The sequence below is a fragment of the Anabrus simplex genome, chromosome 2 (assembly GCF_040414725.1).
Source record: "Anabrus simplex isolate iqAnaSimp1 chromosome 2, ASM4041472v1, whole genome shotgun sequence".
Lineage (NCBI taxonomy): Eukaryota > Metazoa > Arthropoda > Insecta > Orthoptera > Tettigoniidae > Anabrus > Anabrus simplex.
The window spans coordinates 137,992,043-138,007,280 of NC_090266.1; the positions used below are offsets into that span (position 1 = coordinate 137,992,043).

The window sequence follows — 15,238 nt, forward strand, 5'->3', positions numbered from 1 at the left end:
GAATATTAAACTCATTTCGATCGTCTTATTTTCCTGTATTAGGCCTAGTTTGCATCTCTTATTCTCTTTGGTTTGCATCATTCTCTTTGGTTTGAATTTGTGGTTTGTTTGTGACTTGTGAGTGACCACGTTTACTGCGCATATAAAAATGGCAAAAACAGAGCGTGGTTCAAATTTTTCTCTACGAGAAATCCATTTATTAACCGATTTAGTTTTAAAATATAAAGACATTATAGAGAATAAGAGAACAGACGCAGTAACTTGGCGGGAAAAGGAAAGCCAGTGGGGAAAAATTAGCCAAGAGTTTCACGTGGCTGGATTTTTGCGATCGGCGAAGAACCTTCGTTCCAAGTACGAGTGTATTTAAAAAAAAATTGCGGAAGGATGCAGCTGAGAGAAAAATCCAGTTATATGGTACTGGAGGCGGCCCTCCGCCAAAAATGAAGGATGTGGAGCCTTGGGAGGCGAAGCTTGCTCCACTACTATCCTTAAGTGTGGGTGGACTGGAGCCTTGTTTTGATTCAGATGACATTGGTGTAGAAGTAGAAAGTAAGTTGAACAGTGTTATAGCTTTATTATGGTATAGTTATTGAAAGTAACCATATTATGATTTGAATTACTGTAATGTTTGAAATTTACTTTATAGGTTAAGTACGTATTTTGGTCTTGCGTTTCTAATACAAGTTTTCTTTTATTTTTCAGTTTTAGAGGCTACTGTACCCATCGAGGAAAGTGCCGGGGAAGGTGCCATTGTAATGGGATCAAGTATACCATGCACGAGTACAGTGGTAAGTTCCTTCTTTAACATATATTTCAAGTGCTGTGTAAGTACCTCAAAATATTAGGGACAATGAAGGTGTGGGCTTTTTTTTTTTTTTTTCTTTTTCAAATTCACAGTACATTTCCGAGGAAAATATATGGTCGTATGCTTTTGCTGCTATTATACTGTACAAGAATTGTGAATGATCGCCAGGTTATAAAGAAGTTTTGGTTTACCTTACCGTTGTTATAAGGAGATAACTTTCAACCTTATTTTATTGCGACCACGAACTAGCCAATACTTAAAGATAAATTATCATGTTTTTAGGTGGCCTCTGGACCTGCGGAGGAATGGACTGCATTTAGCCCTAGTAATTTGAAGATGCCACTTCATCCCGCTCTGAAGGTGCAGCCTCATACAGAGGTGGAAGAATCCTCAGGTAATTTTTATATTCCATTTATAAGTAGTGACTTCATAGAGTACCATTTTCATAAACTGTGCTGTGTCCTAACCATTTTGTTGTAGGGAAGGGAGATATGGTTCGATAATGTAGGATTTTATAATGCCCCTGGGAATCTAATTTCTTAGATCTTGATGTGTAATTTATAAATGGTTAAAGATTTATTCACTAGAAATAAGTTATTTCCAGAAAATGAGGGATGGATAGCAGGTAGAAAGAGAAAATGGAATACATTAGCCTTTGCATAGAAATTCTTGACTATTTTTAATACCTACTTCTGATTAGTGCCACAGTCATTGACTGCAGAGATGTACCCTAATTTATAGCTCCTAACTCCGTCAGACTGGTTAGAGGGGATATACATAGGTCTGAATGTTCATGGCCAGTAATAAAATATATTCAATTGTTACCACTACAGGTATGCTTTGGGAATAGTTATTTACTAGATGTAGATTTTATTGTAGTAGTATTCTTCTACACACAGTGTACTGATTTCATACAGTTTATATTAGTTCCTCACCTGGCCGTTGTATCTCCATTGTGAACAGTATCTCGAATTTGTTTCTCGACATATGTGCCATCAATTATACTTGTTGAAGACTTGTCACCGTAGGATTATTTTCAGCTTACATAACTCGTTTAGATTAGGTATGTGTGTGCATAATAACTTGACACATTGATTTATTAGTCATAAGAGTTAGAAAACATGTCACCATTGGTTTATTTGCAACATATACGCCAGGTGGAATGGTTATTTGTAGCACTTTACTTGCGGGAGTGCAGACCATTAAAAAATTAAGTGAAACGATACCTTACGTAGCAGAGATCCTTCCCCTACTGTATGCTTTCCGCCAGGGAACCAACTAACCACCCCGAGAACTATTCTTACGTATATAGAAAAATGCAAACTGACACTATGTCATTCCGTGAAATGTGACTATTTTCTGTGCTCCTATTGGCTGGAGAGCGGTTTCCTATTGCCTCTGATAGCGCTTGCATTGTGTTGCCCAGGGCTGCGTGAAAATAATGATTCCGTGAAGTTTGAATGTGATGTGTGCAACTGTGTATCCATGTTGATGGTATATTATGTACATGAGTGAAATTTTCATATTTTTTACTTGGCCACAAGTTAATTGATTTGAATCGTAATGAAGTTTGTGGTAGAGATCTGGAAGCTTAAGTGTAAGAAAGTAAAGTAATTTTCATGTGCCAGAAACATACCTGCAAGTTCAAGCTCTTGGCCAATAAGGGCACATTTTTTGAGAGGAAGCACTCTTATTCTCACTAGTCAATGGTCTAAATTATCCAGACCAACATTCTCGTAACTGGCTGATACTGTTGTAGGGAATATTAGAAGCCTATGGGCCATTTTCCCCCATGCTAGGCCAATGGTCTTTTCTGTAGCCAATTTAACTAAACCAGACCAGTGGTCTTGTCACTAGCCGCACCCAAATTAGCAGCCTTGTGTAGTGTGTTGTGACGTGCGAGCCATGCTAAGTTGGATTCCTAACCTCTCTTTTGCATCCAGTTAGTAAAGTTTTATCTGTTATTTTCAGCATATACAGTATGCTGAGTAAAGGTGTGTGTATGAGTTTTATCACCCTTGGTGTAGGAGTTCTTATTACGCTGCAGTTGAATTCTGAGTCTGGCATCATATTGCATCAATTTCAGCCATTGATAGTGGCTAGTGACACCAGTGACACCGAGAATGCCCTATGATTTATGATATGTTATAAAATTAATTCAATTTCTGGAAAGGGGTTGGTGGATTCCTGGCTTCCATTCTTTCAACATTTACATGATTTACCTTTGCAAATATTGTGATCAGTGTTCTCACTAGGACCTTTTCAGTCAGTGCACCATCCAGCCGTTTTTTCAGACCACCTGGCTAACATAACCGAGATATGTGCTAGTTGAAAAACCTATTATTATTTGCTCACTTTTTAGTGATTGATTTTTGTATAGGGGTGAGAAGTAAGGAGGGAGCTCTCCCAGTTCCGGTAATACTCCCAACTGAAATAGAAATGAAATCTGAATTGAATCGATAGTATGATCGAGTGATATGAATTTTCTAAACCTTTATTATCTTAATCCAACAACTGGGTCACACACACATTATATAACATTTCTCGATGCAAATCTTGTTCCTAGCATGAATTCTATAGTTTGGCTTTGCTGTGTAAACAACAACAGTACAAGTACATAAAGTGTAGCCTGTGCCAGATGTCGCACAGCGATGCATAAGCGATTCATAGTTTGTGTTTCAACGGTTGCCAGTATGAATCTCAAAGATAACCGTGTTCGACCGATTCAGCACTAGGGTGTCCATGTATCACTGAAAGGTGCGCGTACTATACCTGTTTTCCAATCAGTGACCAGGTCAGGGATGGAATTGATGAAGCCCCCATCTTGTGGCAAGGATAGGATTTGTGCCGTCTGCCAAAGCCTGTCGCACTCCTCTGGGGAAATAACAACCGACAGATGAAATGATATTGGAGTGTGTTGCTGGAATGAAAGATGACAAGGAAAACCGGAGTACTTGGAGAAAAACCTGTTCGCTTCCACTTTGTCCAGTACAAATCTCACATGGAGTGACCGTGATTTGAACCATGGAACCCAGCGGTGAGAGGCTGCCGTCTGTGCCACGGAGGCTTATATGTGCTAGTTACATAGCACTAATACACAGAGATGCCAACTTTCAAAAAAGGTCATTCGTAATGCAGCCGTTAGGGCACGGGGAAGGGGGGGGGGTCGTAGATTTTTTCTTTTCTTTTTTTTTTTTTTTCGTGATCTTAAACTTACATATCATTTAAAGCTTGTAGTTACTGTTTGGTAAACGTACACTGGTAACATGCTTTTTCTTTTCATATCATGTGAATCCTCTGCACTAACAGAGCACTTAACAGTTCGGAGTTCATATTAGCACGAAATTCAGTCTTGTTCATCTTCAACATCGCGGCTCCACACACTACCAAACACGTGTGAATGAGATTTTGAGGAGCGCATTAAACTGGGCCATTCTTCCGAGTATATCTCCCTAAATTTTCAACTATATTTATTACTAGCGTCACTAGTCACGGTAACGTAATAACACGTATTTTCCTGCACAAGAAATCCCTTCATTATTTCAAACCTTTCGCATTTCGTAACACACGATTAGCATATACCCTAGAAGAGCAATATATGTAAATTTGGCAACCAAAATCGCAATAAATACTTCTTCAACACTCACGCACACAGTATTCACAATTAAACAGAGTTTGTCACCACTTTACCGCCAAAACAAAGACAAAAGAACTCTCATACTTGCATGGAAGTCTGATCATGTGACGAACAAGGACAACTCCGCAAGATATGCCACTTCACAGGTGCCTAAATTTCCGGTACTGGAAGCACACACTGCATTCGGCGCGTGAAAACTCGAAATATTCTTAAACGAAGGACAGGAAAGGGGTATAAATTATTTCTGAGAAATCCGAAGATAATATTCTGAAAATTCACGCCGCCTTGTGTATCCTTTTGAACACTTCATACACTTAGATTTAAAAATCAACAAAAAATCGTAATTTGTGGTGTGTGATTCGTAAAGGCGTAATTATGATGGGTAATTCGTAATTATTACGATTGATTCGTAATAGTTGGCATCTCTGAATACACATTTGAGTCGTCGGATGCTTCAGATTAAAATGTAGGCCTAAATGCCATAAAACTGATTATTTAAATATTAAATCTTCATTATTTTGCTGTTAAAGTTTACCTGTCTGATATTACTGAGGGGAATAAATTGAAATTTTATCTTATTAATTTTTTTAAATGTAGTATTCCCCGCCCAGCTGATGAAAATTTCTGGGGAGAACACTGTGACCTATGTTGGGAAGGGCATCGTTAGGTTGTACCGCACAATCCTCCTGCATAGTCAACATTTTTCCACACAGTACTCGCCTTAACCTATGAACATGCTTCTCTTTTACTTTCATAGCTTTTTAACTACCGTACATCGCATAAGTTAGAAATCTGATCTGAACAATCAATTTGTAGTACACAGTCTCACAGATTTTCATGTCTCTTATGCCTAGTTTTACACGATACCAGTTGAGACAATTGTCAGAGGACAGTTGACTAGCTTCGTGCGAACACTCCGGTACAGTTGTCTAGTGAATTGCCTTCACAATTGTCCAGGCGATCGATTGTCCCCAGGAGTAGACTGAGGACAACCATCTGGGCCCAGCTGCAACCCCCACCATCTGGAGCTTAGTATAATCGGAACAGTTGGCGCCGTGTGAACGTCTGAGGCCAGTAACTGTATATTTATTTTGTGCCAGTTCACTTGTGTCAACCGAGAGGTGCAGCCACCTGAATGATCTTGATAATTTAAATACTTTAATTTTTAAATTATTTTTATTATGGCTCCAAAGCAGGGTGACAATACTAACGTAAAACTTGTTGAGCTGTATGTTTGTGGGACCAGCATGAAGATCTGTACAAAGACAAAAATGTTCCTCAACCAGCACTTTCTGAGATTATGGATAAAATTAACAGCAGTGAATTCCTTGCACATACATTTACTAAATAAATTTAATTTCTCACGGGATTCTCCAGACACTGCACACTCAGCCATTTCTCGTCATCTACTGGTGTGGCAATAGCTTCCTCTTGTGAACGGGTTCTCGTTCAACTGGTCTAGCTAGTGATTGTCCTGCAATAATTAGAAGACAGCTATCGCTAACAGTTGACTCAACTGACATTGTGTAAACTAGGCATAAATCTCGGCCCACTATTAAGTTATTCAGTTTCCCTCTATACATTAACTGTTAGTCTGTTATTCCTCACTTCTTAAAATATTGAGAGTGAACAATAAGGCACTTGACACGCACTATAAAGTGTGAGGGTTGTACTGCTCTGAGGTACGTCCTTTCTTCTTTAATGGGCTTACAATGGTTTTGTCAGTATAGGTAAACAGAGATTATAGGTAAACAGAGATTATTTAAGAAACAGGCAGTGTATCGTATATTGACAATTTTACTTTTGGCTGGTATTGTCATTCTTTTGGCAAGAAGGATAAAAATTTATGTTTAAACTTTAGGCAGACATGCATGCTTCCATTACCAAATTTAAGTGCTTTTACATCAAAATGTGACAAGACAGGTGTAATATATTATCATTTTGTTTTCAGATAAAGTTACTCCGCCTATTACACCATCCAGCCACAGCCACAAAAAGAATGTGCCCACGAGGAATCAGACTAAACGTTTGAAGTCCAGCCACAACAGTCTCCTGCAGGCAAAGCTGGACTTGGTCTCACTCCAGGCAAGGATTTTCAAACAGCAAAATAGAAGACATCTTGCTGAGCACAGAATGCGAATGAAGCTGCTCAGATTGAAATATATGGCTGCCAAGAAAAGGCAGATGTAACATTATTCTTTGCTATATATATACTCTATAAACAAATGTATTTATTTAAAAACTGATTCCCACTGAAAACATTCTGAGCTTGGTAACTTTCTTTGAAGCAGGATGCTACTCTGCTTGCCCCATGCTGTAGGGATAGTGTGCCCGCCTCTTAACTGGAGGTCCTGGGTTCGATTCCTGGCCAGGTCAGGGATTTTTATCTGGATATGAGGGCTGGTTCAAGGTCTACTGAGCTTACATGTTTATAAATAAGGACCTGTGAGGAGATAATGGCCACGACGATTCATCGTGCCGACCACACGACACTTCACAATCTGCAGGCCTTCTGGGCTGTTGTGCTACAAGTTTCTTGTTTTGTTTTTTTATGCTACTCATTCCACAGATAATTTATTTTAATGATTTATGGACACCCCCCAGTGGATTGTATAGTCGTAGCTGCCTGTGTACAAGAATGACCAAGGTTCAGAATAATTCAGAGGTGCCCACCTGTTTTCCATAGCAACTGGCATCCCAAATCTGAAGAAAACTTACTAGGCCATTGTCCTGCTCTGTGGCTGAGTGGTCAGTGTAGTCTCCATTGGTTAAGAAGGTCCAGAGTTCTATATTTTGACCTTAGATGGTTAATTACCCTGGCTTTGGACTGGAAGTTTGTACTGTCCTGATCATCCCTGCAACTCTCACACCACTATCCTTGACTACAGTAACCTGCAGTTTCCCATCACAGCTGTTGCCACCCACCCTCAAAGGGTCTGTACCAGACTAGCAATAGCCACACAAATTTCTAAAAATATTAACTAGGCCATTCAGCCATTGCCTGTGGTTCACAAACTAAGATGCGACTCCAGTCAACCTCATCTTGGTAGGAGCTAGAACTGGCTGAGTCAGCAAGGAGGATGCATAGTTTCTGTTAGACCAGGGCCTCTCAGGGTGCATGCACCAGTGCACAACCTTTATGATCAGAAATCTGTGGCTTCTTTCTAAAAGGGCCAATGTCAAAAGACCTGTTTTTGAGCTATGAGCATTTGAGGTTTTGCTTATAGTTTTCCAATTATTTTTTTTGACAACTAACTTTAAATAACTTTATACTTTCTTTGTGGAAGTCACCTTATTAAAAGCTAATTTTTTCTATCGTATTCTTTAAAAATTGCCAGGTCTCTAATCTTTATTGGTAATCTATTATTATTGGCAAGGGCTTATTTAATTAAATGTTAACTGTTCGTTTAGTATTTAACAGAGACAATGGCCCTTTTAGAACCAAGCCACAGAAATACTCGCACGCAATGTAGTTTTCGTACAAGTCAAAACAGAAAAACGTTTCACATGTGCATATGGAACAAAGCGTAGAAATAATCTTAGGTGCTTCTCAATGCAGGTTAGGAAAATCTTCCAACACATTGTGGTAGAAATCAGCAAAGTCTTTGTATTGAAAAATAGATCTTTTTGATGATCACATAATTGTCTCACGGATTAAGCATTTGGCTTTATTGTCATGACTGACAAAAAAGATGTGAAAGTTCCCAGTTTGATTGAAATGGACTTTCGTAGGTCTGTGCTTTCTTCAAAACAGGTTGCTCCATTATTATGTTGTCTTGCACTTATCTATTTCACTGATAAACAAGCTGTCTATCATTGAGCGCTTCGTCGTTCTCAACGCACTACACCACCCGAGTTGGAGTGATGCACAGTACCTCTGCGCCTCGGTTTGCACCCATGAAATTTTGGGCGTTTGAGAGGCCCTGTGTTAGACACTTGAATGCTGTGGATAGATTTGTTGTACAGAATGTTATCTTTAGAAAATATATAGACTTTTCAATGCTATTGTATTTCAGTCTTGTACTCTAAAAATTGAGCTTTTCCTCATGATTAGAATTAAACAAACTATATGTCTCTCTTTTGAGCCTTTTTCAGCTGAAGGACAAAAATCTTCAATTTTTAGAGTAAGAAATTGAAATATAATAGAACTGAAAGGCAGAAAAGTCTATACATTTTCTAAAAAGAAAATTTTGTACAACGATTTTGTCTGTGAATGCGGAACAATTATGAAGTTCATTACTTGTGGACAGATTTAGCGTTAAGAGGAATTAGGACCGTGATTGTCTCAGTGTATTCATCACATGAGGGAGCACACGAGGATGAAATAGACAAGTGTTAGGAAGCACTGAAAGACATCGTAGTCAGGGTCAACAGCACGGATAGGATAGTGCTAATGGGTAATTTCTATGCAAGAATTGCAAGTAGGAATTGCAGCATTTGCTGGACTTCTCTGCTAGTATGGGATTATCGGTTACGAATTCATTCAAGCATAAGGCTACTCAACGTTGCACGTAGAAGGGTAGGGGCAGCAGATCCGTAACAGACCATATTATACCTGAATTTGAATTCAGGAAACCTGATAGGAATGTATCTGTATTCCAAGGATTTTTTGACGATTACCTGATCTTCAGGGAACTATGTTTTGCTTCTTTTTTTTTGCTTTACGTCGCATCGACACAGATAGGTCTTATGGTGACGATGGGACAGGAAATGGCTAGGAGTGGGAAGGAAGCGGCCGTGGCCTTAATTAAGGTACAGCCCCAGCATTTGCCTGGTGTGAAAATGGGAACCACGGAAAACCATTTTCAGGGCTGCCGATAGTGGGGTTCGAACCTACTATCTCCTGGATACTGGCCGCAATTAAGTGACTGCAGCTATCGAGCTCTGTAGGGAACTAAGTATCACTGGGTCTAGGGTAGAGTCTGGCCACAGAGAGATAGGAAATCTTCAGGACAAGGAAACGAGACATGTACACATATGATTTCTGAAACGCTCCAAAGAACAGTCATTCAGTTCAGGATTCAAAGAGTGAGTGGCATACAGGGGTACTATTCAAGAAATGGTGATCAAATGCTCAGATAGAAAAAAGTGAACATCTTGGTGGAATGATTTATAAATAAAATAAAATATAGTAATCATAAATGTTTGTAAACGTTGGCATCAGATTTGACAAAAATGGATCCCTCAGATTGTAAAAGGTATGATTTTTTTTTTTTTCTCTCTCAGGGGTTTGGTACTTGCGCTTCAGGCTGTACCTAACCCACTGAAAATGACTAGGAGAACGGGAACTGCAGCAAGGTATACCTTAAATGAAACCTCCACAATAATTTGGAATAAACAACTTATATTCTATAATGACTTTATACATAGAGATTCCATTCATCAAACACTTGTAAGATATATACAAATAAGACTGAACAGTTTCTCCCCACTAACACGTGAACATATAACCAAAGCTAAGTCTGAAATAAAACACGACTCCTCCTTGATGAATTTGCATAAGCATACACAGGTCTTGAAGATCATAACATTGACACATGGTATTCTGATTCTAATCAGTTATATGCTGTATCTTAAGAGACAATTGCTGATCTGTGAATATATTAGCTGTATCTTAAGAGACAATTGCTGATCTGTGAATATATTGGAATTTCTGAAGTACAGTACACATATATACAAATAATATCCCACATAGAAAACCTTCCAGCTTCTACATGTAATATATGAAATAAATTAACACTTCAATTGACGTTATATTGTCGTTTACGCCTGCAAAAACTATGTAAAATATTTCAACTGTGAACTTCAGCCAATGAGGTTATGCCATTTAAGGTTCACTTCTGAACGAGTAATGTCAAACAATACTTGCACTTGATGTATGTGCTGCGGATCAGTATTTCCCCCACAACTTTATCACACGGCAGTTTTTGCAGGCTCAAAGACGATAAATATTGAGGGGTTGTGATGCGTGAAGTATCACTCAACGCCCCCATGCTGAACCACATTGTGATTACACAAACCCTCCTCATGAAATCAACTTTAAAACGTAGAAAGAAAGTGTGTAAAAATGTAGGTAAGGAACTGCATACAGATGAAAGAAACAAGTCATTGTAGAGTCCAGGAAATATTCATGGGAAGATTTCGGAAATAAACTGGAAAGGACTGGTCAAGCGGCAGGGAACTATGGTATTGTGGACTGTCAGAAAGGGAGGGAAATTAATAGCATTTTGGGGAAATCGTGTGAACTCATTGTAGGTGCTAGGGAATCACTGGACATACTGAAGGAATATTTTGAAGAGGAGCTGAATGCAAAAGGGAATATTTCTGCTGAAGTCCCCAACAACGGAGTTCATGGGGAGCAGCACAATGATGACAGTGAATTATAGTTGAAGTGGGAAGGAAAAGCAGCAGGAATAGATGAAATTACACCTGAAATCAGGGAATATGCAGGAAGGCAGGGATGAAACGGGCTTATACAGTAATTAGATTAGCATGGAATGCGAGTATGGCATTGGGTAGAAACGCTTGAACAGTTTTGATTACGCTAACTTGGTCCTAATTGCAGATTGTGTTGAAACTCTGCATCTATTCTGGAGCTTAAAAAGACGTGCAGCAAATATGATATGAAAAATAGCATTTCCAAGACTAAAGTAATCTCGGTAGGGACGAAGCCTAAGAAAACAATGTCACGTTGGAAATACAAAACTGAAGTTTTACAAGTGTATTCTTGCAGGATGCTAGGATACTTCAGTAAAAATGAATAAAGATGCAGCAAAAGAAATGCAATGAGCTTGCAGTTGTGATGGACAATTTTCTGTGAGAAATATGTAAATGCACTCCTTTTTTTTTTTTACAATTTCCTTTACGTCACACCTAAGGTCCAATGTCGACAATGGGATAAGAAAGGCCTACGAACAAGAAGGAAGTGTCCGTGGCCTTAATTAAGATAGTCCCAGCATTTGCCTGGTGTGAAAATGGGAAACCATGGAAAATCATCTCCAGGGTTGCCGGACAGTGAGGTTCGAACCCACTATCTCCCGGATGCAAGCTCACAGCTGCACGTCCCTAACCACAGGGCCAACTTGCCTGGTCAGACTATCTTGATATTTGTATGTTTTTAGACTAACGGGAGTGAAGGCTGTGTGGACTCAGGATTTCTTATTCATAATATCAATGTAGTTGACCCGTTATTGGACATTATAAATTTTCCAGCTAACTCATTCCTGGTTGCCTGAGTGTGCCAAGTTGGGCTCATCAGTTGGTAAACAGCACACCGACCAAGACGCATGGCTAGTGCATACCATGTAGGCCACTGCGTAGGTTACTTGGGGCTACCGCAGTGCCAATGCTTTGTCTCGTTTCCAAAAATTGATGCCTGCCTGGCCATCAGCTGATACAGATGTTGATTCCCATAGGGATCTATAATCTATCAGCTTCATGTCCGTATTGATAATTTGAGCACACAAGTACGAAGGATGAGTTGTCCACCTAATCAATACTTTATTTTACAAAGTGTCTAGAATATTTACATTAAAAGACAGTACCAGTTTCGACCTGTCAATAAGTCATCATCAGCTGTTGATGAACCTGCTTAATAGCGATTGCTCAGGATAAAGCACTACTAAAATTAAACAAGAATGCCACTATTCTAATAAAATACTTACATAATGTTATATTTACATATGGTACAATAAAGGGCTTTGACTTGCTAGAATCCTATGAATGCCACATTTTCCAAAAACAGTATTGCTAAAGGGTTAAAAATAGGGTACCGTACTTAGGGAGCTGGAAAATTTATAATGTCCAATAATGGACCAACTACATTGGTATTATAAATTTACTCATTCGGGACAAATATTTCAGGTTGCCTATCGAAATCAACATCTATATCTTATTCATAAGTTCGAAGTAGCAAGCACAATCAGGTGGGAAGAATGGCAGTATGGTACTTAGAATAAGGAACTAATGGCTAAGGTAGGATTAAACTCTTTGGGTGAAGCTGTATGCATAAATTGGCTGCAGTGGTTGGGACATAGGTGAATAGAGGAGGATAGATTACCTAGGAGAATAATGGAGAAGATTGTAGAGGTGCATGGCTAATTAACAGAAGCTTGCAGATTATCTCCCCTCATTTAGCAACTGGGAAAAATACTCGTTCACAAGCCTCTGTCAGTAACATACATTTCCTTGTTCATTGTGGTGCAAACGCGGAATCACTGGCACGTTATCATCGAGAACTCTAAGGTCAGGATCAACTGGTGGCTCGTCTTCTCTTCTGTCACATGCCATATTGTGCAGAACAGCAGTAGCAACGACAATGGCTTGAGCTTTCTCGAGGGACACTCTCATTCCCAGAGATAGTACTGGAAATCGCCGTTTCCAAACTCCATATTGCCTTTCGACAACACTCCTCGTTTTAATTTGTGCTTCGTTATAGAGGTTCTCAGCGGCTGAGTCGGGATTAGCGAATGGTGTTACTAAATATGGTCTATTTTCATAGCCGCTGTCTGCCAATATTAAAAGATTCCTCCATTCATTCCTCTCAAGTCTGGCTTTTAAGTGGCTGTTATTGAAAACAACCTGGTCATGGGCTGATCCAGGCCATCGCACGACAATATCCCGGATTTTCAGACTTCTATCACTCACTGTTCGCACATTGAGTGAAAAGAAGCCTTTTCTGTTCCGGTAATATTCTGCGTTATCACCCCCTGCAAATGAAAAAGAAAATGCCATTAATATCAAGCCATTTTTTATTCTTTCCACATCTACTGCACCTCTTAAGTAATTGAGGATAGGCTATACTAAAAAAAGGAAAAGATGTAATTTAGGTATTGGTTTAAGTAATCTGTAGGGAAATCACATCTATTTGTCGTTTGGAGTTACTAACTTTTCTACATTTACTATTCTGGCTTCTTTAACATACACTAGCATGAGCTTTCTATCCTCTAATGTCAAGGATTGGTTGTGGTTGTACAATGCTTTAAATTGTATTTCATAAGGCCTTGTGGGGTATTGCAATACAGTTTCTTTCATTAAAAAGATGCCATTAAAAATTTCATCTGGAATATATGATTTAATTTGCACTGTATTGACTGCTTCTTAAAAAAGGTAACAGTATTAGCCCTATACTGAGTAACCTACCTGTTACTTTCTGTCAGTAATATTGTATATGCAACAAAAACTGCTTTGTAATACCCCACATTTTGCCTCTAATAATAAGGTATGATACAATAACGGATTCATCCAGATGATCACCTTGAATGAAATCTGAGACAACAGCTTTCTTAATACGTACTCTTCAGCTGCTTATTGCATACCAAATTGTGAATGCAGACAACTTTATAACTATTATAAAGGTTGCATGCTTTTACAGGGAAGAACCTTTTTCTTCATATACTGAATCTGGTCCTCAAACATTAATTATATGCATGAATATCAAAGAAGATATAATACTGAGTTACATCTTTGTTAGACTACATATGAGTAAAGATGAAAGAAGCATGCTTAGATCTGACAAGTCCAATTGGTAATAAATACCAGTTGATAGACTTCCTAATGCAGGATATTGCTTGTTTCATTTGATCAACCCTGGTAAAAATGTGATAGTGTGCTGAGTGACTTGTATATCTAGGATCTGCAATATTTATTGCAGCTATTTAGTGGTAGAGGAAACCATAAAGGTCAGTGGGGAAACAGTCTTATCACTAACAGCATATCAAGTACAAAGTGAAAGAAGGTCAATCAACTGCCTGGGGGTGGGAGTTGGGAGGGGTTAAGAAACAAGAAATAAGAGAATTTTTACAGCTTCAAAATGTAATCATGAGACACACTTTCCCCCATGGCAGCATTGCATTAAGGTTCCAATATCACCATATTCCATAGGCTGGGCATATCTAGATCAAAGAACTCATTCTCACAAAGTGCTACATCTAGACTCTGGAAAAGGCTATATCAGAGCAGGAATATTTATGTGATATTCTAAAAGTGTTTGTGTACTTGCAACACAGTAAATTAAGATCTGAGCTTCATCGCCAACTATCAGTGTAGCAGGTATTCTTGCTCGGCAACCCAAGTTTACACAGTTTCTAGGATTGAACATCTACAGCCTGTTTACAGTCATTCGACCGGGTCAGGAATGCAATGAAATGAAGCCCTCATCTAGCAGAAAACCAGAGTATCCAGAGAAATAGCTGTCCTCCCTCCACTTTGTCCAGCACAAATCTCGCATAGAGCGACCAGGATTTGAATCACGGAACCCAGTGGTAAGAGGCTGGTGCAATGCCGCCTGAGCACGGAGGCTCCTAGACAGTGTGTAGGATTATTTGTAAAAATAAGTAGGCCTAGGTGAGCAAAGGTCGTCTGCAATATTCATCCCAGTAATCACTGGCCTCAGAAGAGCCATGTTGCCCAAACAGTGAGAATATGTTCTTTCTCCAATATATTGCTCACCAGCATGAGGTACTTTGTAAATCTGACAATATCCTAGAAGTAAAACATAATGCTGGGTTGATATAAGTTGAAAATTGATAGCTTACCATGTTCTTCAGCAACAACATTTATGGTAGTTCAGAGATATAGGAGATGTACGATTACACTATACTGTAGAGATGGTATCTAAGAATTAACAATTATCATGGTTAAATTATGAAACCAATCAGGTACTTGGAATGATAAGCCTCTTCTTTTATTTTATTTATAAGCACGTACCAATATGGGATAAATCCGGTCAAGGTAATTTGGGACGTTAAATACTGTTAAGGACTTCTTGAAAAGGTCAAGTAAACATAGCTTTGGAT

General features: G+C 38.9%; 2 protein-coding genes across 4 annotated transcripts in view; both read left to right on the top strand.

Annotated features, from left to right (window-relative positions):
- Positions 1–15,238, top strand: part of LOC136862705 (coiled-coil domain-containing protein 77) — a 216,034-nt gene that overhangs the window by 75,727 nt on the left and 125,069 nt on the right. The window lies entirely within an intron of this gene.
- Positions 476–6,632, top strand: LOC137498582 (uncharacterized). The gene is made up of 3 exons (XM_068226444.1): positions 476–788; positions 1,088–1,199; positions 6,394–6,632. Exons 1-3 carry the CDS (start codon positions 756–758, stop codon positions 6,630–6,632), a joined length of 384 nt encoding a protein of 127 aa, XP_068082545.1. The 5' UTR covers positions 476–755.